This window comes from Phocoena phocoena, chromosome 14, assembly GCF_963924675.1.
Source record: "Phocoena phocoena chromosome 14, mPhoPho1.1, whole genome shotgun sequence".
Taxonomy (NCBI): domain Eukaryota; kingdom Metazoa; phylum Chordata; class Mammalia; order Artiodactyla; family Phocoenidae; genus Phocoena; species Phocoena phocoena.
In genome coordinates this window covers 25,885,153-25,908,036 of record NC_089232.1, presented here as the reverse complement: position 1 = coordinate 25,908,036, position 22,884 = coordinate 25,885,153, and the positions used below count along the sequence as shown (strand labels likewise).

Below are 22,884 nucleotides of genomic sequence, written 5' to 3'. Positions count from 1 at the left end.
GCTCAGGGCTTACAGACAGTAAACATTTGGTAAATAGTAGTTGAATGAATGAGTGAGGTTTGTTGATGTCTATACTAAGAGCTCTCAGCTCCCCGCTCTGCTTTCTACATAGAGAGGGCAGCTGGGGCGCCATAAGGGTGATCCCAGGTGAGTGGTGAGACCAGAGGGCTGGGGCATCTTCTGCTCCAGCCTAAGAGGTAAAATGATGGTAGGAGAACATGCTTCAAGGTAGTAAGCAGGAACAGTTTCAGGGTTGAGACAAAGTTCAGGCTTCTTCTTCCATTATATACAGAGTGAGAAAGCATCCCTGCCTATGTGTGGAGGGGCTTTTGAAAATGTACTGTTCTGGTCTGACCCAACTAAGACGACCTACTTCTCCTGCCCCTCTTTCTGCCCTTTCCTGGTCACGGCAGGAATCTTTTCAGAGCATATGTGTCTTATAAGAACATTCCGGCAAGTTCACGCTTTTGGTCTGCTCTGACTTGAGATCAGAGGCAGCTTGGATTTGGAGTTTGCTTTCAGAATTCACGGAAGGCTCAAAGCTCTATTTTTGAGTAACACCAAAAGCCCCTCCACACTTGGCTGGCTTCCAGCCCAGATCATTCTCCTTCCCTTCATCCCCTGCAGCCAGGCAGATTCAAGCTTGAGAGACAATGGAATTATGGGTAAATTGTTTGCTCACAGTGAGGGGGTCCACCCCGCCCCACCCAACCCAAGCCTCCCTTCAGGCAAGGTCAGTATCAGCAAAAAGCTAGCTGCACTCCCCTCCCGGGAACGCAAAAGAGACAAATTTAATAAAAATCTATCTTATTGACAGCCTGACCTACCAGCATTGATCACATTAGAAATGATGCCCACACACACAATTCCCATCATGCACAAAGGGCCAGGCTCAGTGGAGCTCAAAAAACCAGTTAAATCTGCCCAGTGGCGATTCTTTCCCCAAGGACCCAAAACATCCCCCAAACTAATAACCCCCAGAAAAGCACTGCCGGGGAAAATTCCTTGCGGATTTGAGATTTTCACTCTGTTAATCTCCTAACTCAATAAAGCAAACACTCCCGTAACAAATTAAATACTTTTATTAAAAGGTCCCCTCCCCCAATCTCTTTGATGTGGGTACAAACCTGCAACCCTCTCAGGGCCTGAGTGTCCACATGACGGGTTGTTCCCGCCTCCTATCATTTTCTCCTGTTATTCCAAGAAGGCCCAGAACCCACTAGGATTTGCTGATGCTTGTATTCTGGAAACTTTCGAGACCTCTGCCTTCCCTGAGTAGATGGCACAGCCTGTCAGCTGAGGGAAATTCTTCCCATTTTTTGGTGGGGTGACAGGCCCCAAACAGGCCTGGCCCGGAGCACCTCTACTGATGCAGTTTGCTAGGAGGAGCCCCCAGCACAGCTGTCCAGGCCAAGGAGGACTTGCTCACCGATAACCAAACCCTGTCTCTGACTTCTGCAGAGGCCTACTGCTCAGACCTCCAACAGTGAGCTGCAAACCAGCCGGGGGGAGCTGGAGAGAAGATTAAAGGAGGCTGGGGTGGAGAAAGGAGCTCGAGATAAGGAGGCCTGAGCGGCTCTCCCCCCACTGCTTCCTGCCCCAAAGCTGGCCCTCAAGATGCTCCTTTCTCCATCAACCTGGAATTGGGTTCAGCTGTTTAACTTCTTCCAGCCTCCACTTTCCTCTCGCTATGGGTTTGAGGTCCACTTGGGTTACAGTGGGGCCCTTCCCAGGGCTCCTCAAATGCTGTCCTTGGAAAGCCTGCCTTGTGGGGAAACAACCTGGTTTGCAGATGGTAACCCCAGGCCCCTTTAAATTTTAAAGGAGCCTTCTTCCAGAAACATCATTATCTACAGTTTATCACTTTCATTGCAGGGTCTATAGTGAGCAAGGCTCTATGGATCAACACTCAGAGAGAAACTGGGTATTTCGTCTATGGCAGCAATCATGTCTCTGAGAGCCCTGGGGCCTTCTCAGCAAGGGCTCTGTGGGTGCGTATGATAGGCCCTCATGGAAAGTCTGGTCCTGGCAACTATTACCAGGGATTCTGCATGCACACCTTACCCAGGGTAGGGAGAAGTCACCCTCTCCCTACTGGGCCTTGGAGAAGGCCTTTCTCAACTTTCCTTCTCTCTATATGCCCACCTTGGACAAGAAAGTCATTTGCCCAGGGAGGTACAAGCCCCTCAGAGGCATTAAGCCACAGTAGCACAGACTGGGCCCCGGTCATTTGAAATGTCCTCCCCTCTCTTATCAGCCCTGGATGGATGTCCTGGGCTCTGTGGCTGTCACCGTTTATCTCTCACACCAGTTGAATTCCCTCCAGAATTATGTCCTCCCATGGAAATCAAAACAGAGTCCCTGGAAGTTGAAGGAAGGGGAGAGAAGTGGCTGAGAAATTGGAGAAAACATGACAAAGTTCGTAAGCACTCAAGTTGGAGTCAGATAGCCCTGGGCTAGCTAGCATCCAGACTCAGCTACCTGCAGGCTCTGACCCTTGCATCTATTTGACCCTCTAAACCTCACTATCTTCATCTATAAAACGAGGATGATAATATTTCCTGCCTCCTCAGGATCATCGTGCAGCTTGAATGAGATGAGCCTGCGAGCTGTTTAGCATGTAGTAAGGGCTCATTGAATGGGCTGATAAGAAGAGGCTCCACAGCTTCCAGACAGGGATTGGGCCCAGCCGTGAGGCTAGGAATTCATTCCTTCTGAGGCCTGCAGGAATTTGCTAGTCACTCAATGGGCTTTTTTCTTTTTTACTTTTTCCAGGAGAGATTGGAGGGGGAAGCTTGGGAATGTTAAATCCGCACCTCGTTCTACAGAACAGCTACTGAGGTGAGTGAGGTTGGTAGGTAAGAAAGGGGCCCAGGCTGTGATTGGGGCAGCTGCCAGGTCCTGGGTGTCATGGTGGCCCCCAAGCCAAGCCACCTTGGGCACAGCTTGGCAGTTCGTTCAGGCATTCTCAACGGGGGCAATATCAGCCCCAAGGCGGCAAGAATTGGTTCTTAGGAGAGCAAAAAAGTTTAAGATATTACAATGGTTTGTGGCACTCCAAAGCTCAAGCCTACCTGACAACATTTAATTTCTTAGCATTTCATTCCTCTCATTAGAAATAAATTTAATTCTATTTTAACAAAGTTAATTTAAATTTAAAATTTTGGTGGGGGGGACATTAATCCAAAAAAAGGTTGAGAAACATTGGTATGCTCTGCTTGCAGACTCTCAACTTCTGTCCCAGGGTCCCTCCTCCTCTCACCAGCCCCTCCTGCTGCCCCTACTGTATTTTGCCTTCTCCTTGAGCCCTTGGCAGCATTTGAGGCCGCTGATCAGTCCAGCTCTATTTAGAGGCTGCTATGCCCCGGGCACTGGGTATGGCCAGCGCTACTCCTTACCCTGATTCTCCCTTGGCTCCAGTGACTTCACCGTGTGGTTCTCCTCCAGCCTTTTGGCTCTTCTCTTCCTTCTACTGCCCCTACATACACAGCTCTCTCTGCTCCCCACGTGTGCCTCCAGGGCTACGCTCTGCTTGTCCTGCCCCAGACTCTGCCAAATCCCTTTGCTTCAGTGCTCACTGGAGCTCCCCAAGTAGGTTTTTCCTGGCATGCATTCTTCTTCCTCCAGGAAGCACTCCTGTCTGCCCCAGCCTGCTTGGTGCTTTCCCTTCTACAACATTTAGTTTGAACCACTTGACATGAAAGGATATATGCCCTTGTGTTATTCTCTCATGGTTTCATGGGTATCTGTTCTACTTTCCCACCAGGATTTTCATTTCTCTGAGGATGAGACAAAGCCATAAGTTTCTGTTTGCTCCTTAGCATCCAACCCAGTTCTGGACACCAAGGAAGGCAAGTAGGTGGGTCTTTGGGGCCAGGAAGCGCCCTAGTAGAACTCAAGGTATGAGATGTCACTGGTCAGCTCCACCTGGGCCCGGGCAGACTGCAGTGGAAAGGCCCCTCTACCTGTCTCCGGGGTTCTGCCTCACCTGGCCGACTCCTTCCACTCCATCTGGTCTCCGTCGTGCTGCAGAGTGTCCATCTCTGTGAAGAGGGTGGGGTTGGGAGCCTCATCTTCCTCCCCCAGGATGTCCTGGAGCTGCTCAGCAGCTGGAGACCCTGCAAAAGGAGGGCAGCGGGTGTGCTGAGTGCCCCACGGGAGGTAGAGGCCAGCTGAAATGCAGCAGGAGACAAGTGCAAAGGGCAAAGTATTCCCCGACCCAGGGCTTCCCTGGTGGCGCAGTGGTTGAGAGTCCGCCTGCCGATGCAGGGGACACGGGTTCGTGCCCCGGTCCGGGAAGATCCCACATGCCACGGAGCGGCTGGGCCCATGAGCCATGGCCGCTGAGCCTGCGCGTCCGGAGCCTGCGCTCCGCAACGGGAGAGGCCACAACAGTAAGAGGCCCGCATACCACAAAAAAAAAAAAAGTATTTCCTAATTCAGTAAAACGAAGTCCACCCTCTGGGCAAAGCTAGACTCAAGTTTCTGTGGATTGGATGTAGGTGGGATATTCTTCAAGATAAAAGACATGAAAGGATTTAGTCTGTATTCAGACTCCTGGGTCTTGTAGCTGACACTGAGGAAAGATGGAAAATGGCCAAAGCCAGAGCAGCAGCAAGGACAGGGGAGAAAAACTCTGTCCCAACTTGAGCATAACATGCCCAGAGGGACCCCTTTTCCACTGGACTCCACACACTCAACTCCCAGCATTGGCCTTGAAGGGGCGATCAGACATGTGAAAGGATGTGCCTGTACCAGTGTGGCACGTGGGCCCACTTTCTTCATGCGCAACCTAACAGTCTATCCCTGAGCTCCCAGTCTGCTTTCCAACTGCCCAGGGGATGTCGCCTTCTGGGTGTCTCTCAGGCACCTCAAGTCAGCATTCTGACGCGGAACACATACTCTTCCCCAAACATGCTTCTCCTGCCTTCCCTCCTTGCCTCCCTCCCTCCCCGCCTCCCTTTCTTCCTCCCTCCCTCCTCCCTCCCTCCCTCTCTTCCTTCTTTCTCTCACTCAATATTTAATGAATGCCTACTATGTGCCAGGCATTGGTCTAGGTGTAGGGAAACAAAGCTGTGAAGGAGGTCCATATATTCTTGATCTCTTGAGCCTCTCCAGTGGCAGATACAGACAATAAACAAGTAAACAAATCCATAAAATTCAGTTCAGTGATAAGTAGTAATAAGTGTTCTGAAAAAGAAAAAAAAAAGACCACGGAGCTATATTAGATAGCATAGTCAAGAAAGGCCTCTCTGAGGAGGGCGTATTTGAATTGGAACTTGAAAAATGAGAATGAACCACTTCTGCATATCTGGAAGAAGAGTGCTGCAGGCGTGCCAAAGACCTGAGGTGGGGTGTGCTGGTTAGTGTGTCTAGGGCATGGTGGGCCGGAGAGAGAGAGGTATCACACAACATTGCATGCCTTGGTTAGAGGCATAACTGTCCACCCAACCGCACAGGCTAGACACGCTGGCATCATTCTCACCTCACCTCTTTCTCTCACCTCCACTCCCACATTAAAAGTTTTCGAGAATACTCTCCTTCCTCACCAATCCCATTGCCCCTGCCCTGGTTCAGTCTCTCACTGACTGTCTTTAGGCTTCATCAAGTCTTCCTCTTCCTCCAAGCCTCTCTAACCCCTCAGTTTATCATCCCTTTGGCTTTCACTTATTTCTCCATGGACTCCCAATGGTCAATAATTTCAACTACCCTTCTCATCACAGTCTCCAGTCTCTTACTCCTTGACTTCCCAATAAAACCAGACAGCTGATGCCCAAACAAGAATTCACTGGCCCAATCTCCACCTCTTCAAATGTGTCCTGGGGTGCAGGGAGAGTCAGTGTGGTATGGTGGTACGGTGGATGCAAGGCACACGCTAGGCTTTCAATCCATCTAGATGTGGGTATGAATCTCAGAGTTGCTACTTACTCATGAGTGAATTCAGTCTGAGTGAACAGGGTTATTGTCCCAATAAATCAGGTAAGGAGAATAACACGTGACACAGGGCCTGGAATATAACAGGTGCCAATCCCCCTTGCCACCAAGCTTAGCACTCAGGCTCATGAGTCTCTCTGGTGAAAACCACCCAGCTGTACAAATGGGGGGCTTCCACTGTTAACAGGTCTCAGAAGTACAGCCACTTCCACTCATCCTTGCATGCCCTTTCCCATGTTCCTCGATGCCACCGCTAACTTTTGCTCCTCTCTGCAAGCCTCTTGATCTATCTCTTATCCCACATCACCAAGAAAATAAGACCTCCAGGCATGAAATCCATCAACTTCCTCCTTTCCAGTGCTTCTGTGTCCTTACCACTGCTGGAGTCTATCTCTGAACAAGAGTTCTTCCTCTAGCCTATCTCTGGCCCCATCTATTCCCTTCTACTGGATCCTTATTTCGTCAACCAGTCTTTCCTTACCTGGGTCTTCATCTTCTCTCCCTCCACCCTCTTTCTCTCAACCCATAAACAGCTCTTCCTACCATGAAACACCTTCCCCTGACCCTGCCTGCCTTCTAAGCTCTGCTGCTCTCTTTTTCCCCTTCTCTCTCCTCAACTTATTGAAGGGGAGGTCTACACTCACTGTCTCTACTTCCTCCTTACCTAATCATTTCCCAACCTGCTGCAACTGATTCATCCCCACCACACTAAGGACATTGACTAAGGCAGAGATTTTAAACTGGAAGCTCAAAGATGTGTTTAATTCGGCCCTCACAGAGTATAAAAGTTTTTGAAATTGTTGCTAATATAAAGAATTATGAGATTGCATATAAAAATCTAGATTTCTGACTTTTCTTGAAAATTCAGATACTCTGATGACAGTGCCCATATTCCTACCTGACAACAATTAATTAGAGCTGAGTGATGGATGAGAATATGCATTTCAGTTTTCCACAGTCCCCACTACTCCCTATTATCACCCTGCTAATCTCATTTATGCTAAGCACCCAAGTGTACAACCCTGCTCTCAGATCTCTCTTGTTTTATTCTCAAATCAATAAGTCAATAAAATCAATCAAACCTACAACACTGTGAAGCTATGGTCTGGCTTGTGTCTCTGGGACATGAGTGGTGCTGGCTGCTCCCTCTGAACTGAAATGCTCTTGGTTCTTATAAGATAGCACTTTCTTGATATTTTTTCCTATCTCTTTGAGGACTCCTCCTCCGTGTCCTTCCCTGGCCCTTCTTGCACGTCTCACTTAAATCTTGATCTTCCCCAGGATTCCTCCTTGGCCTTCTTGTCTCCTCTCTTTCTACACCCCGACTGGACCACCTCATGTTCTTTTTGGTGTCACCCTATAGCCGAGGTCACCCGCGTCTCTAGGTCCTGACTTACTGAGCATTTCCGACTGCCAGCTGGACTGCTCCATCTGGGAGTTCTCCAGCCTTCTCGAGTCAATCTCAACATATTCAAAGCAGCCCTGCCTCCCGTCTTCCCACACCCCAACCTTGCCCTCCTCTGTTTTGATTAATAGTGCTCCTGGCTACCCAGCCATCCAGAGGAGAAGTCTTGGGCTCACTCCTGAAGCCTCCTTCTCTCTCATCATCCATGTCCAAATCAGACACTAACGTCTTCCACTCACTTCCTGACTATTTTTTAGCTCTCTCCCTTTTTCCCACCATTGCCACCACCTTTGCTCAGGTTCTCATTATCTCCTATTCCTATCGTCGCAAGAGCTACCTACTGCTCCCACTGCCTCTGCTTGCCCCATCCATCCCATTCCCTGTGTAGCACCAGAGTTTGCTTTAAGACATTTTAAACATGTTCACATGGCAGACTCCTGGGAGTCATGGTGCTCTTCAAGCAACACCATAAAATATTGTGCATATGAGTTAGAAATAATTTTACTAGCAGAAGATACTACCAATTTATCTGTATATAGCTCAATGGACTGCATTTATTTAAATGGATTTTTATTTCCGAATTTTTCTACTACTTTAAACTTAATCCTTTTTATTGATTATTGACACTTGCTAGCAGACGTCAAAGGTTTAAGGAAATTTTATAGAAGAAAATTTAACAATTGAACAAATAACCTTATTTTGTCCTTAAACTGGGAGAAGACTATGACTGCTTGATTCTGAGGGGGCACACCAATTCTCCATGAGATCAGAGTTCAGGAACTACTCTTTTAAAATGTAGATTTGGTCACGTTACTCTCCAGGTGAAAAACATTCAATAGCTCTCTATTACCTAAAGCCTAGGGTCTATGACATGGCTCAAAACATCCCTCATGATCTGGCCCTAACCTGCCCTGGTAGGTTCTGTCATGTTCCTCCTCCAGACACCCCAGACTCCAGCCACCCTGGACCCCGGATACTCTGGACCAAAGTTACCCTGGACCCCAGCCACCCTGGACACCAGCTATCCTTAAGCCCAGACACTGTGGACCCCAGCCACTCCTGACCCCACATGCCCTGGACCCCAGCCACATCAGACCACACACAGTTCTCTGAAGAGGAGAGCACATCATTCCTTGGACCTTTTGTGCCTACCATTCCCTAAATCTGCAATCCCTTTCCGCCTTCAAGGCCAAATAAGAAGGCAAATAAATGGAACAGTCATGAAATGATGAGACCCGACAGGGAGGGCGATGCCTGAACCAGCCCTGTCTGGGGCATTACCTGCTCCCTGGAGTAGCTGAGCGCTGGGGTCTCCGGCTGTGGACACTGCCTCTGGCCCCAGCCTGTTTCTGCTGCTGCCACCCTGGCTGCTGCCTTCACACGTCCTCTTCCCCACCAGCAGAGCACAACAAACTCACTTTTGTTTCCAGTTAAGCACCAGGGGAGGTGTGGGGAGAGGAGAAGAGGGAGAGGGGGAGGGGGTGGGGGGGAGAGAAAAGGAATGTATGAAAGACTGGGGAAGTGGAGAGAGGGTTGTATGTGAGAAGATGTAGTAAGCATGAGAGGAAAAAATATTGAGAGTGAATTAAAGATATTGTGAGTATAAGAGAATTGTGTGTGTGTGTGAGAGAGAGAAAGGCAGAGGGGAGAGTGAGAGAGAGCTCTCGGGTTCTCAGGTGCGGTGGAGAGAGAAGGGCTCTGTGGCGGGGGCAGAACCTCCCGCAGGCAGCCGGGTCTCCACGGCAGCAGGGGGTGGCAGCTGCAGGCTCTGAGAGGACTGGCAGGACTGCCCCTTTCCCCCTCCCCCATGGGCCCTTCCTGCCAAGCCTGGGGGCCCAAGGGGAGCCCAGTCACCTCTCCTCAGGCCCCTTTATGGAGGCAAAGGTAGGATTTTCCTTGAGACTCCCCAGGGCCTCCTAAAGTGCCTTGGCTGCAGGTGTCCTGGCCCTTGGATTCTCTCAGCTACACGGCCCCAGGGTGGAGGTGGAGTTGTAGGGGAGAGGGGCTGGGGGGCCTCATGTTCCACAGCAACCACCCTTGGTCAGTAATATTCCATGCAGCTGGTTTCTCTCCTTCCCCAACCTTAAACCCAAACTCCTGGTCCTTTCCCTCTTAGTCTGCTTCTAAGACAAAATGCCAGCTATCACTCAGTGGGTATTTTCTGAGAGCCCATGGACAGTGGGAACTGGTCACTTCAGGGTGCGTGGTGAACCCTCCTGGGGAATTATTTCGCTCTGCTAAGAAACTCCTAATCTCCTGGGTTTGGTTCAACAAGTGCTTACTGAATACTTACAATGTGCCAAGGTTGATTAGAGGTCATGAGTGGCTGCCGCTCCAAGGAGCTCTGAACCCTGAATTCACTAAGTCTCAGAGCTGGGAGAGAGCTTAGCGATGGATGAGAGGATGAGAAATCTGAGACCTAGTTTACAGCACAGAAGGCCCCACCAGGCCCCAGGTTAGGACAGCAGTCTGCTGACGCCCTCACCCTGCACTGCCCTGCGCTCCCTTACCATGTCTTCATGCCTGAGGCTCAAGGATCAAGTGTGCCCACTTTAAAGCTGAGAACATAGCAGCAGAGGGTCAGGGCTGTGTTTTTAGGTGTGGGGCCCCAGGCAAATGCCACCACCAAGGACTTCCTGCTTTGGTGGGCTCCTTAGCAGGGCAGGGCAGTGAGTAGATGGGCCCCTCTAAAGGTCCCAGGCTCTACAGTTCGTACCGCACTGTGGCTGAAGTCAGCCCATTTCTTCCTGAGCGCCACGGGGCAGACCCTGCATGCTACACCGAGTCAGGGGCTGTGGGTGACCTCAGAATCCCAGAGGAACACCCAGAGAGAGATCACCAAGGACGCCAGAGGATTCTCTTTACTCTTGTGGTGCTGTAAGAGCCCAGACCTAGGTTCAACTCCCGACTCTGGTAACCAGTAGCAGTGAGATTTTGGCAAGGCATTAAGCAATCTTAGCCTTAGTTTCTCCATCTATAAAGTGGGAATAATCACACCTGCTTTACTGGATTGTGGTGGCCATTAAATGAGATGATGTATGTGACGTGGTTGGCACAGTGCTTGGCATATGCCAGTTACCCAGTAAATATCGCTATGATTGATGTTGCCAACAGGTCTGACACTTTCCTCCCTAATAACGGCTCTTTTAAACATTCCAAGGGCTCAATCCTTTTCAGCTTCTAAATACCTGTTCTACCCCTCCCACTCCACCCTGAGGCCACTCCCTTCCCTCAGGCCCACAGAAGCCTAGCTCTGTGAGCTGGGTTCCTGCATCAGGGTACCAGTGCATCTCTAATGCACTGCTGGGCCCTTCACGCAAGTTAATCTGCAAATGAGAAAGGCCACAGATAATAGCCCCTTGATAGCTCACAGCAAGAATCACATAGCGATGGCCCAACTGGAGGTATGGACTCAACCAGCAGTTTGTGGGAGAAACCCAACCTCTGCAGGAGCAAGCTTCAGGAAACACACGAGAAGAAGCAAACAGAATCGTGCTTTTACTGGGGGCAGGGAGGGGGGCACCTGTCCAGTCATTAGTTGAGCAAAGCGCAAAATCACCGTGTGGACTGCAACCTGCAAGTCTTCAACTCCTGGAAGAGCCAGGAGGCATTTAGCACCACCAGGAAGTCAGCGTGAGGACTTGGACCCAGGGTCCTCAGCTCTGAGTCTTCAGAGGTGCTGTCTCTCAGCTCACAGCATGGACTCTACGTATTTGCTAGGTGAATTTCACTGCTTAACACTCATGAGTACAGCAGCTGGGACCAGCCTTAGAGCAAAAAGGAAATGGAGCTGGGTAGGGGACCAAGCTCAAGGCCCCCGAGTACTGCGGAGTGGGAGAGACAGAAACTGAGGGCTCCAAAGTCATGCTTGCAGTCATTTGAGGTGGTCTTCAAGAGGGGACTGGAAGACTCCAAGTCATAGTTTCACGGTCAGTAAGGTTTTTTTTCTAGACAGCAGTCCATAAACTCAACATATGATCTCTGGGGAGGAAGAGGAGTGAATCTGCAGACTTGCAGTGTTTATGGGAATCCATCCTGTCGTCAGTAGCTTTGGGGTTGTCTGCCAGCCCATACAGTCCCCCACCCAAAGGATGACTCTCGGATAGCCTTGTTTGTGGAATGCTTGACCTGTGCCCCTTCGCCATGGTTAATTGGACCAGGAGCAGTTAATCAGACACCTGACTCAAGCCTGGAAATTCCGAATTCGGTTTCTGAGATAGCTGGGCGTTTCCTGACGGTTTCCGAGAGAAGGCGCATGTAAAATGGAAGCTGAGGGCACAGAGAGGCAGAAAAGGCTACACAGAGAGAGGAATAAAGCAGACTTACAGCAGAAGCAGGGGGAAGGCCATGAGTCCCAGAGAGGGTGCTCGACCTCCTGCTGAGCCTGGTTGCTTGTTCTTTGGGGACTGTGAGAAACTCCTTTGCTCTTACAGTATAAACTTTCTCTCTCTCCCCCCACCCCCTCACTCCTTCCTAAACTGAGAAGCAGGAGGTGTGACAGAACTGGCGAGGGGGAGTGGGGGTGAGGTGGGAATTGCCAATATGGTAGGAAGCTGAAACTGCAGAGAAAAGTGGCCAATAGGAAATTTCCTGTGACCAGGGGATTTTAAAGAAAGGGGATATCTAGTATCTCACTTTAAAAATTGTGTATCTCTGCAAGGTAAAACTGCTCCATGGTTCTGAACTTCAAGAAAGCCTGCTGCTCACTTGTAGGTGGTATGTGACCAATCTGGGGGAGACCAAAGGAGGACTGAATCCCATGCCTGAGCTGGTGCTGGAGGTGAGGGCGGAGAACAGGTACAGGAGGTGAGACACATCGAGACTGTGAGCCCGGCAGGCAGGACTTGGAGCTACAGTGATACTGAGACTGGAAGTCGCTGGAAATTCACAGAAATTTAGGCAGAGGTAAGGACGCTAACTCTCAAGGAATAAGGTAAATCCAGGTAACATATATGGGTTATAATAACTTTGTATTTATTAGAACTTTCATTGGTTCACTTGCAAACTGAGCTTTCAACCCTAATTTCCCCTTAGGTCTTAAGGTCACTAACTCAGGATTCCCTTCCAATAGGGGTTTTTGTTTGTGATTTGTTTGTTTGAATGCTATGTTGATAATTCCAGGAAATCCGGGTTTTAAGATGTCAAGGGCAAGAAGAGAGACAGGAGCAAATACAGGCTTCCTTCAGGAATTTTGAATTTGCCTTCCTGTCTGCCCAACCTCCCCCCACTACACACATACCGGGGAGGGGCATGCCTAAAAGGCCTAGGATGGTACTCTTTCCTCCTTTCCTCCCTCCTGTTCCCCTTTGTCTCTGCTCCTCTCTTTACCACTCCTTCCCAGAAACAAGTTGGTAAAGTAGACAGAGGAAACCACCTCATTTTAAAGCTTCGAACTCTAAAAGAAATCCAATTGTCTTTGCTCCTATGTTGCAAACACAGCCTGTCTCAGGAGCTCCTTAGTGGAGCAGATGATTTAGAGGTAAATTTGTCTTCTGTCCCAACGCTTGCTCCTTCCTCATCAGAAATGGGAAAGAGGGACTTCCCTGGTGGCACAGTGGTTAAGAATCCACCTGCCAATGCAGGGGACACGGGTTTGAGCCCTGGTCCGGGAAGATCCCACATGCCGCGGAGCAACTAAGCCCGTGCGCCACAACTACTGAAGCCCGCGTGCCTGGAGCCTGTGCTCCGCAACAAGAGAAGCCACTGCAATGAGAAGTCCGCACACTGCAACGAACAGTAGCTCCCGCTCGCTGCAACTAGAGAAAGACAGTGTGCAGCAGCAAAAACCCAACGCAGCCATAAACAAACAAACAAACAAACAAATAAATAAAAAGAAATGGGAAAGAAAGACCTCATGACATCTAAAGCCTTTGGAACCATATGAGGCTCAAACACCTGGCCAAAAAATAGCCTTCCTCTCCCTTACTGCTCATCCTGGGGTGGTTTTGATCTTTTAGTGACCCTAGAAGTAGAAGAAGACCTTAATACTTTTTCACACCCCTCCCACCAGAAGGATCTCATAAGCTTCTCAGTACCAGTGACAGCAGCCAAACCAGATGTCCACTCGTAAAGGAGTGCTTTTATTTTTTATTTATTTATTTATTATTTTTGGTTGTGTTGGGTCTTCGTTACTGCACACAGGTTTTCTCTAGTTGCGGCGAGCGGGGGCTACTCTTCATTGCGGTACGCAGGCTTCTCATCGTGGTGGCTTCTCTTGTTGCAGAGCACAGGCTCTAGGCGCGCAGGCTTAAGTAGATGTGGTGCGTGGGCTCAGTAGCTGTGGCTCGTGGGCTCTAGAGCGCAGGCTCAGTAGTTGTGGCGCACGGGCTTAGTTGCTCTGCGGCATGTGGGATCTTCCCAGACCAGGGCTCAAACCTGTGTCCCCTGCATTGGCAGGCAGAGTCTTAACCACCGCGCCACCAGGGAAGCCCAAGGAGTGCTTTTAAATTGGGTTAACATAGATCAGTTGAACTAACATACGTCAAGTGCCTGTCATGCACTGTGCACCATGCGAAATACTTCATGTCTGTTTATATTTCATCTAGGAGCTCACAACTTAGTGTGACCCACATCCCAGTTTGCTTCGGACTGACCGCTTTTAGCACTGACAGTCCCATGTCCCATGTCCTGGGAAAGCCCTCCATCCCAGTTAAACTGAAACAGTTGGTCACCCTACAACAATCTTTCACTCTGCAGATGAAGGCGCTGAGACCCTAGTGCCTACACACCAGGTTGGGCTTGGCCGGTCTTGCTCCTCTTAGATCTGGGCTCCGGTTCTTAGCACCAGCAAAGAGATGCCAAAGGGCAGCCATATTTCTACAGCCGCTTTTTACCCTCTTGCTTGTAATAGCTCTCAAGAGGTTCTCAGAGCCAAAAAATGCATTCTTTCCAGGGAAGGAAGCATGGCCCTTGCTGATTCTCACCACAGCTTGATGGTTCTATTCCCTACCTATGCTCTGCTGGAGTCAAAATTGATTGGTTCCAAGTACTGACTTCCTAAATTATATTCATATTGGAGGAAGGGGTGGTCATCCAACAGCTATGGCATATCATATCATGGTGTAACTACTACCTACCTATCCCCGTCATCATAAGGCAATTCGGCTGCTTAAAAGGATACAATTCTCAGCCCGTATCCAACATGGTGACCGACCAGTGATAACTTACAAAGGATAGTAGTGTAGTGGAAGGGGCACACAGAGGTTTCAGAGTCTACAGACTTGTTTTCAAATTCTAGTTTCACTGATTACCGCTGTATCACACTACATCTCTTCAAACCTTGATTTCCCAATCTGAAGATGGGGATAATAATATCTCCTTCTTATTAACAGCATACATTTAGTTAACAAAATTACAATGAAATACCATATCATGGTACAAATTCTTGTCATTGTCTTGTGAGGCAGAAACTAAAGGAGTCACCTGTCAATCCTTCATCTGCACAGCCTGCTTTACTCTCAGGCCTAGCTATGTCTAGCCACCTGCCTGGCCAGCACCCACGCCCTCCATTCTGCATGATTCCCCTCTTCTATAGAGGTAGGTCCCACTTGGATTTTGTGGCCAGCTAGACCACCTGCCTGGGCTGTCTGAATGGATTCATAGAATAGACAGGACACTCAGAGAGGGAAAACACATGTGGTCAGTTGTCCTACAGCAAAGAAAAGTGGCAGATTCAGGCAATTATCTAGATAATGCAGTAAAATTACTTGGGCACTGTTTTGTTTTCCCTTCCTCGGGTCATTGTTACTGACCCTGGGATGTGGTGGAGCAGGGTTTATATTTGCATCATGCACACAATGCCCTGTTTGGTTTGAAAGAAGTGAAGGACTGAGGGGTGAACCTCTAAGAGAATGAACTGAATGTGCAAACGTACCGAAGTATTCTCCATTCCCTCGCCTTTGGTTTCCAGCTAAAACCAGTGTCCCATTAACCAGAAACCACCAAAACAACATAAAATCCACCGTTCGTGACCACTTCTGTGATGTACCATGTTGCATCAGCAAATACCATTTATTAGACCTCCTCCAAACCCTTCGATAAGAGAGCACCAGCTCTAACCCACTTTCCTCTTCCCTGACTCAGGAAGGATCCAGCAGACTCAACTTTGAAAGGGTGACTTCACCTCTGAATGTGGTGGAGTGACAGGAGAATGCCCCAGAGAGTGAGTGGAAGCATCTAGATCCAACATGGGGAGCAGGCCTTCCCACCAGGCTGGCCCTCCTTTGGGTCTCTGGTATGTCTACCCCTGAACATGTATGTGTGCATAAGCCTGTGTGTGCATGTTTGTGTGTATGTGCGCACACGCATATTTTAATCAAAGCTTATCTCTTAAACTAGACACCTCCAAAGGACTCCCCATTAACCCTTCTCCCACATAGGCACATTTACTTTGGAAAAGTCACAGGCCTTGGTAGACTTGGTGCCAATGACAGCAGCTGTTCAGGGCAGTGCAGGGTTGGGGGTGACTCAGATGGCCTTCGCAAGGCCATCTGGAATGTTAAGAGGTTGTTACTGCCTCTGACATTCTTTTGAAGGTTTAGATGGTAAAATAACTCATTTTGCCTTGCTCAAGACAGTGGAACTATATAGCAGAAACCAGTTAGGTACCATTTATTACGCAGATTTGGGGTATGCTGCAGGTGAAATCATGTCCCTAGAAACAGCGAAGGCTCAAAAGGATAAAATGTCACAGTTGTGCTCTAATCTTTTCACTCCTCTTAAGATTGATACTTTTCTTTCCACAGGAAAGAACAAAAGACTGATTTTTAACCAGCCCAGAACTGATTTCCTCAACAGCAGAGGAAGGCCTCAGGGGCTCTGCTGACCTGGGAGAAAGCCTCCAGGACTCTGCAAGCTGAGGAGCAGGGTGCCCAGACAATTCCAGACCATTCCTTCAAGCTCAGGTGAAGAGCCAGGGTGGAGGGTATGCAATAAGGGATTCGGTTTACTGAGCACAACACCTCACGCCAGACACTCATGTTTGTTATTGGCTCTTCGGGCAACGGCTGTGTGGCCCCTAGGAATTTGGAAACAGGAAATAATTCTGAGAATTAAACTGTGAAATCAAGGCAGAATGGATCAGAGCAGAGGTCTCAAAGTCACCAGAGAGGGACAGGGGCTCAGCCTGACTAAAGGTGTCCCTGAGCAGAGAGGCTGGTCTGCCATGGCAGCAGAGCAGAGGGAACTGAGAGGCCTGAGCAACATGGGGCGTTCCTCACATTCTCCAGAGAATCCCTCTGCCCTGCCCTGCCCTGCCCTGCCCTGCCCCATCTGGACCACCCAGCAGATGGCTCCCCAGAATGGTCCCCTCAAGAACTCACGTGTCCTGATGACATGATCCACAGTGCTGCAGGCACTGGCTAGCCCCTGCTGCGGCTTGTCTGGCCGCAAGCCCCAGTGGACCTTTTGCAGGCCTGAAAGATGTCCCTTCGGGTCTCTTTTCCTGTGAGGGTAACTGGGGACTGAAAGCCCAATGTGGATGGAACGACAGTCTGTGGGCACAGAATAAAAGAGAGGGTAGGTAGAGTTACTGAAAATTGGCATTTCTCCTTAATATTTTCCAGTTACAAAGAGCTGAGGCCACTGAAGAAGATCAGAAGGCAAAGAATTCCTGGACGGGGCCACTGGGCTTGATAGAATTCCAGTTCTGAACCAACTCCCCAGTTGCTGGAAGGGAGACCCTTGGCCCTATAGTTAGAATTCTGTCAGAATGAGCAGAACTCCCATCTCCCCATTCTTGCTAGTCCAGAGCAGCAATAAACACATATGGTTTATGACACATGGTCCAGGAGAGAGCCCCTCGGTGGGTCACATATTTAGTTCAAAATGCCAAGCCCCGGCTTCAACTGTTATGGGAAAGCCATATGCATTTCTATCAAGGGCCATTTTTACTAACAACCAAGGACTCTGTGAGCTACTACTCATCAGAGAAGTGAGTTATTAAGGATTTCTCAAAGCTGGTTTTGTAAACTAGAATTTTCAAGAACTAGAGCTACCAAGAACCCTAATTCAGAATTCCACTAAGAAGCCTGGCTGCTATGTAAATCCCCCACTAACTCTGTACACAAAGAGGCAGCTAGAATTCCCTCAGACCTCAGAAAGGACGCTCTGCCACCAGTTTCTCATCCGTATTGTCTTGAGTTGGTCAACAATTTTAAAAATAATTAATAGTCTTTTTAGCACAATTTTAGATGTACAGAATAATTGAGCAGATAATACATGAAGTTCCATGTACCCTACCATGTCACCTCAAGTTTCTCCTATTATTTTTTTAACTTGGGTTGTGATTGACATATAATATTGTATTAATTTAAGGTGTACAACATAATGATTTGATATACGTATATCTGCAAAATGATTACCACAATAAGTTCAGTTAACATCCATCACCACACATAGTTACAAATTTTTTTCTTGTGGTGAGAATTTTCAAGATTTAGTCTCTTAGCAACTTTCAAGCATACAATACACTATTGTTAACTACAGTCACCATACAGTACATCACATCCCCATGACTAATTTATCTTATAACTGAAAGTTTGTGCCTTTTGACCGCCTTCACCCAATTCCTCACGTCCCACCCCCAGCCTCTGGTAACCACCAACCTATTCCCTGTTTCCATGAGTTTGGATTTTTAGATTCCATGTATAAGTGAGATCATACAGTATTTGTCTCTCTGTCTAAGACACTCAGCATAATGTCTTCAAGGTCCATCCATATTGCAAACGACAAGATTTCTTTCTTTTTTATGGCTGAATAATATTCATATGTATATCACATTTTCTTTAACCATTCAACTGCTGATGGACACTTAGGTTGTTTCCATGTCTTGACTATTATAAATAATGCTGCAATGAACATGAGAGTACAGATATATTTTCAAGATAATGATTTCATTTCTTTTGGGTATATACCCAAAAGTGGAATTGCTGGATCATACAGTAGTTCTGTTACTAATTTCTGAGGAATCTCCATACTGTTTTCCACAGTGTCTGCACCAATTTGCATTCCCACCAACAGTGCACAATGGTTTCCTTTTCTCCACATCCTTGCCAACATTTGTTATCCCTTGTCTTAGATGATAGCCATTCTAACAGTTGTGAGGTGATATCTCATTGTGGTTTTAATTTGAATTTCCCTGATGATTTAATGATGTTGAGCACATATTCAAGTACCTGTTAGCCATTTGTATGTTTTCTTTGGAAAAATTTCTATTCAGTTTCTCTTCCATTTTAAAATTGTATTTCTGTTTTGTTTTGTTTTTCTATTGAATTGTATGAATTCTTTATATATTTTGGGTATTAACCTCTTATCGGATATGTGATTTGCAAATATTTTCTCCCATTCTGTAGGTTACCTGTACATTTTGTTGATAATTTCCTTTGCTGTGCAGAAGCTTTTTAGCTTGATGTAGTTTAACTTTGTTTTTTATTTTGTTGCCTTTGCTTTTGATGTCAAATTAAAAAAAAATAATTGCCAAGACTGATGTCAAGGAACTTACCCCTTATGTTTTCTTCTAAGAGTTTCATGGTTTCAGGTCCTAAGTTCAAGTCTTCAATCCGTTTTGAGTTGATTTTTCTGTATGGTGTAAGATAGGGGTCCAGTTTCATTCTTTTGCATGTGGCTGTCAAGTTTTCCCAATATCATTTATTGAAGATGCTATCCTTTCCCCATTGTATATTTTGGCTCCTTTGTTATAAATTAATTGACTATATATGTGTGGGTTTATTTCTGGGCTCTCTATTCTGTTCCATTGATCTATATGTCTGTTTTTATGCCAATACCATACTGTTTTGAATACAGTAGTTTGTAATATAGTTTGAAATCAGGAAGTGTGATCTTCAAGCTGTGTTCTTCTTTCTCAAGATTGCTTTGGTTATTCAGGGTTCTTTGTGGCTTCATATGAATTTCTGGATTGTTTTTTATATTTCTGTGAAAAAAACATCATTGAAATTTTGATTGAGATTCCATTGAGTCTGTAGATTATTTTGGCTAATATGGACATTTTAAGAATATTAATTCTTCCAGTCCATGAACATGGAATATCTTTCCATGCATTTGTGTTGTCTTCAGTGTCTTCCATCAGTGTCTTACAGTTTTCAGTGCACAGCTCTTTTATCTCCTCGGTTAAATTTTTTTCTAGGTATTTTATTCTTTTTGATACAATTGTAAATGGAATTGTTCTCTTAATTTCTCTTTCTGAAAGTTCATTGTTAGTGTATAGAAATGCAACTGATTTTTGTATATTGATGTTGTAACCCGAAATTTTAATTTAAAATAATTTTTTAAATTCTAACAGTTTTTTGGTGGAATTTTTATCATTTTCTATTTATAATATCATGCCATCTGCAAATAGAGACAGTTTTACTTTTCCCTTTCCAATTTAAAAATTTCTTCGTCTTGCCTAATTGCTCTGGCTAGGACTTCCAGTACTATTTTGAATAAAAGTGGCAAGAGTGGGCATCTTTGTTTTGTTACTGATCTTAAAGAAGAGCTTTCAGCTTTTCATCATTGAATATGATGTTAGCTATGGGCTTGTCATATATGGCCTTTATTATATTGAGGAACATTCCCTTTATAGCCAGTTTGTTGAGTGTTTTTTTTTTAAATCATGAATGGATGTTAAATTTTGTCAAATGCTTTTCCTGCATCTATTGAAATGATCATATAATTTTTATTCTTCATTTCATTAATGTGGTGTATCACATTGATTGATTTGTGGTAAAAATTTTCCTGGGCTGGTCAACAGCTATTGATCATTATGACTATTTCTGAAGCCCAAGAATAGCAGCTAAAATTTGAAAGTCTGTGGCAGAGTGGGAAATTGGACTTTGTGTTCTTACATCAAGATCTACACTAACTTTGTGAGGGTTTTTTGGGGGGGGGGTTGTTTTGTTTTTGTTTGTTTGTTTGTTTTTTTCCCTTGGAGGAGAGGGCTGCCTGTTGGCTCAAACTCCTGAAACTGACATACTAGATGCCTGGGCATCACTGACTGCACATATCACACTGAAACCACATGAAGCTGAACCTTGAAGAAGCATGTCTAGGCCTTTTAGAGACATGTTGCATGCCCACTCTGGTGAGCAGATTCTGTGTTAGTCTACGCTGGCTGGTGCATTACTAGGCACTGGAGAGTAAGGTTACATGGATGTCAGTGTCCAAATCTCTTTAGAACCCCAGCTCACCCCCACCTTATCCTACTGCTTGCTCTTCTGGACCCTCAATCTCTCATGGGTGTAATGAGAAATTTGAGGTAGATACATTTATGAAGTGCAGCCTCACTTCCTAGTGAACCAGTATCAGAATGGCTGGTGCATCTCCTTCACTGAGCCTGAGCAAGCTGTAATCTGAGGTAAGCCATGGTCACCAATATTTAGAGATAAGTAGTTCTACTCTAAAGGTTTAGCATATTTGGTTCTTTCAATGATGACTTCCTATTCTCCACCCTTGAGGCCAGGAATGGAAATGAAAAGCAGCAGATGTATCAGAAAGGCCTCTACCAAGAGTTAGCTGCCCTGGGTGCTCCCTGGCTTGGTCTTCACCTGCTGTATGGCCATGCACATCTGCCTCTCGGGGACTCAGTGTTCTCACTGATAGTGCAGGAATAAAAATTCTTTCTCTACTGGCTAGGCATTGTTCTTGAGAAGATAGAATGGAATGGTGAATGGGAACATGATTTTGAGAATTGTGAGGGGTTATACAAACAAAGAGCACCCTTTTTTAAAAAAAATCAGGGGATGGTTGTCAGGGAAATATTTTCTTTCTGCCATGGATCTAACTTGTCTCATTTTCTCCACTATAACCATCAGAGTGTGGCTGTTTAGCTGGTAAACTGTAGGGAATCACTAGCCCACCCCCAGCTTGTTTCTTTGCTCTGCAGGACCTCTCTTCTCACTGTGAACATCTTGTAGTTTGGCTCAGGACAGTGCCAGCTCCTCACTGCATTCTTCTTCATCAACAGCCCCAGAGTGGCTCTACACGTTCCTCAGCTCAGGAAGCATCCAGCTGGACAGGAAGATTACTGTATCCCTCCAAAAGGGCTGGGGTAGTGTCTCTTCATAAACTCTGTGGCTGCTTTTCTGTAGAATGTAGGATACTTAGGGTCTCTGAGTGAGCAATTCTGGAGCAACAAAAATATCCCCACTCAATATCCTCTTTCACTGGTTTAACCTGAGCTGCCATTTTTAGAATCTATAAAAAGTTGATATTTGGCATTTAGTATGATTTGTAGAGTTTGTAAAATAAGTGAGTTTAATTTTGTGTTGGAGAAGCTATGCCGTAATCCTAGTACCAGTTACCTGCCTCCAACCTGACCACGTGGTCCCTTTATGACATGGTTAAGGCTGGTCCCACCTGATCTAGGGGAGACACTGTGGGTGGGTCAGGGAAAGGGACCAACTCTCTAGTTCTCCCAGCTGGAAGGGCTGTTATAAGGATATCCAAGGAATTCCCAGACCCTCCAAGAATTTGCATCAAGTTCTCAAGGTGACCTTACCTTCCTGATCCTGACATCGCCTCCTGTAGTTAGGGGGGTCCAGCTTCCCTACCCCAGCCTTTTCCTCCTCCACCTTCATAACTATAAAGTAAAAGATGAACACAGCCTCAAAATGTAAATGACACAAAAAGGTAAAATTTCAAGGAGAAATGGTCAAATTCATACTCATAGCAGAAGACCTTAGTGCAGATGAAAAAAATTAAGACAAAAGGACATATAAACAAATTGAGGAAGCTCAAATATATATATGTTGGGGAGATATATATATATATATATATATAAGAGAACACATTTCTTTTTCAAGTACAAATGGAACATTTACAAAGAGAGCACATATACTAGGTCTCAGGAAAACCTTAGTAAATTTTAAAGAATTTGTATCATACTTCTACAGTAAAAAAACTAAAAACAAAAAAACCCAAAACTATACAGATTATCTGTGGGTTCTGCATCCATGAATTCCACTAACCATGAATGAAAAATATTTTTTAAAAATATTCCAGAGGGCTTCCCTGGTGGCGCAGTGGTTGAGAGTCCGCCTGCCGATGCAGGGGACACAGGTTCATGCCCCAGTCCGGGAAGATCCCACATGCCGTGGAGCAGCTGGGCCCGTGAGCCATGGCTGCTGAACTTGTGTGTCCGGAGCCTGTGCTCCGCAATGGGAGAGGCCACAGAAGTGAGAGGCCCGTGTACAGCAGAAAAAAAAAAAAAAAATTCCAGAAAGTTCCAAAAAGAAAAACTTGAATCTGCCACACACCAACAACCATTTACATAACATTACATTGTATTTACAACTTCTTACATTGTATTTACATTGTTAGGTATTATAAGTAATCTAGAGATGATTTAAAGCATACAGGAAGAGGTACCTTCGTTTATACACAAATACTATGCCATTTCATATAAGGGACTTAAGCATCACAGATTTTGGTATGGAGTGGGCAGTCCTGGAACAAATCACCCACAGATACCAAGGAATGACTATATATATAAATAAATATATAAATACATATATATATATGTGTATAATAAATATATATACATATATTTG

General features: G+C 46.4%; 1 protein-coding gene across 1 annotated transcript in view; it reads right to left on the bottom strand.

The window, feature by feature from the left end:
* SLC4A5 (solute carrier family 4 member 5) overlaps positions 1 to 21,912 on the bottom strand; it is an 88,683-nt gene extending 66,771 nt beyond the window's left edge. The window contains exons 1-3 of the mRNA XM_065890723.1: positions 21,834 to 21,912; positions 16,660 to 16,830; positions 3,989 to 4,118 (exon numbers count right to left, since the gene is read on the bottom strand). Of these exons, the coding sequence (XP_065746795.1) occupies positions 3,989 to 4,118; positions 16,660 to 16,830; positions 21,834 to 21,912 (380 nt within the window). The remainder of the gene's footprint in view (positions 1 to 3,988; positions 4,119 to 16,659; positions 16,831 to 21,833) is intronic.
* Between the last annotated feature and the right edge of the window lie 972 nt (positions 21,913 to 22,884).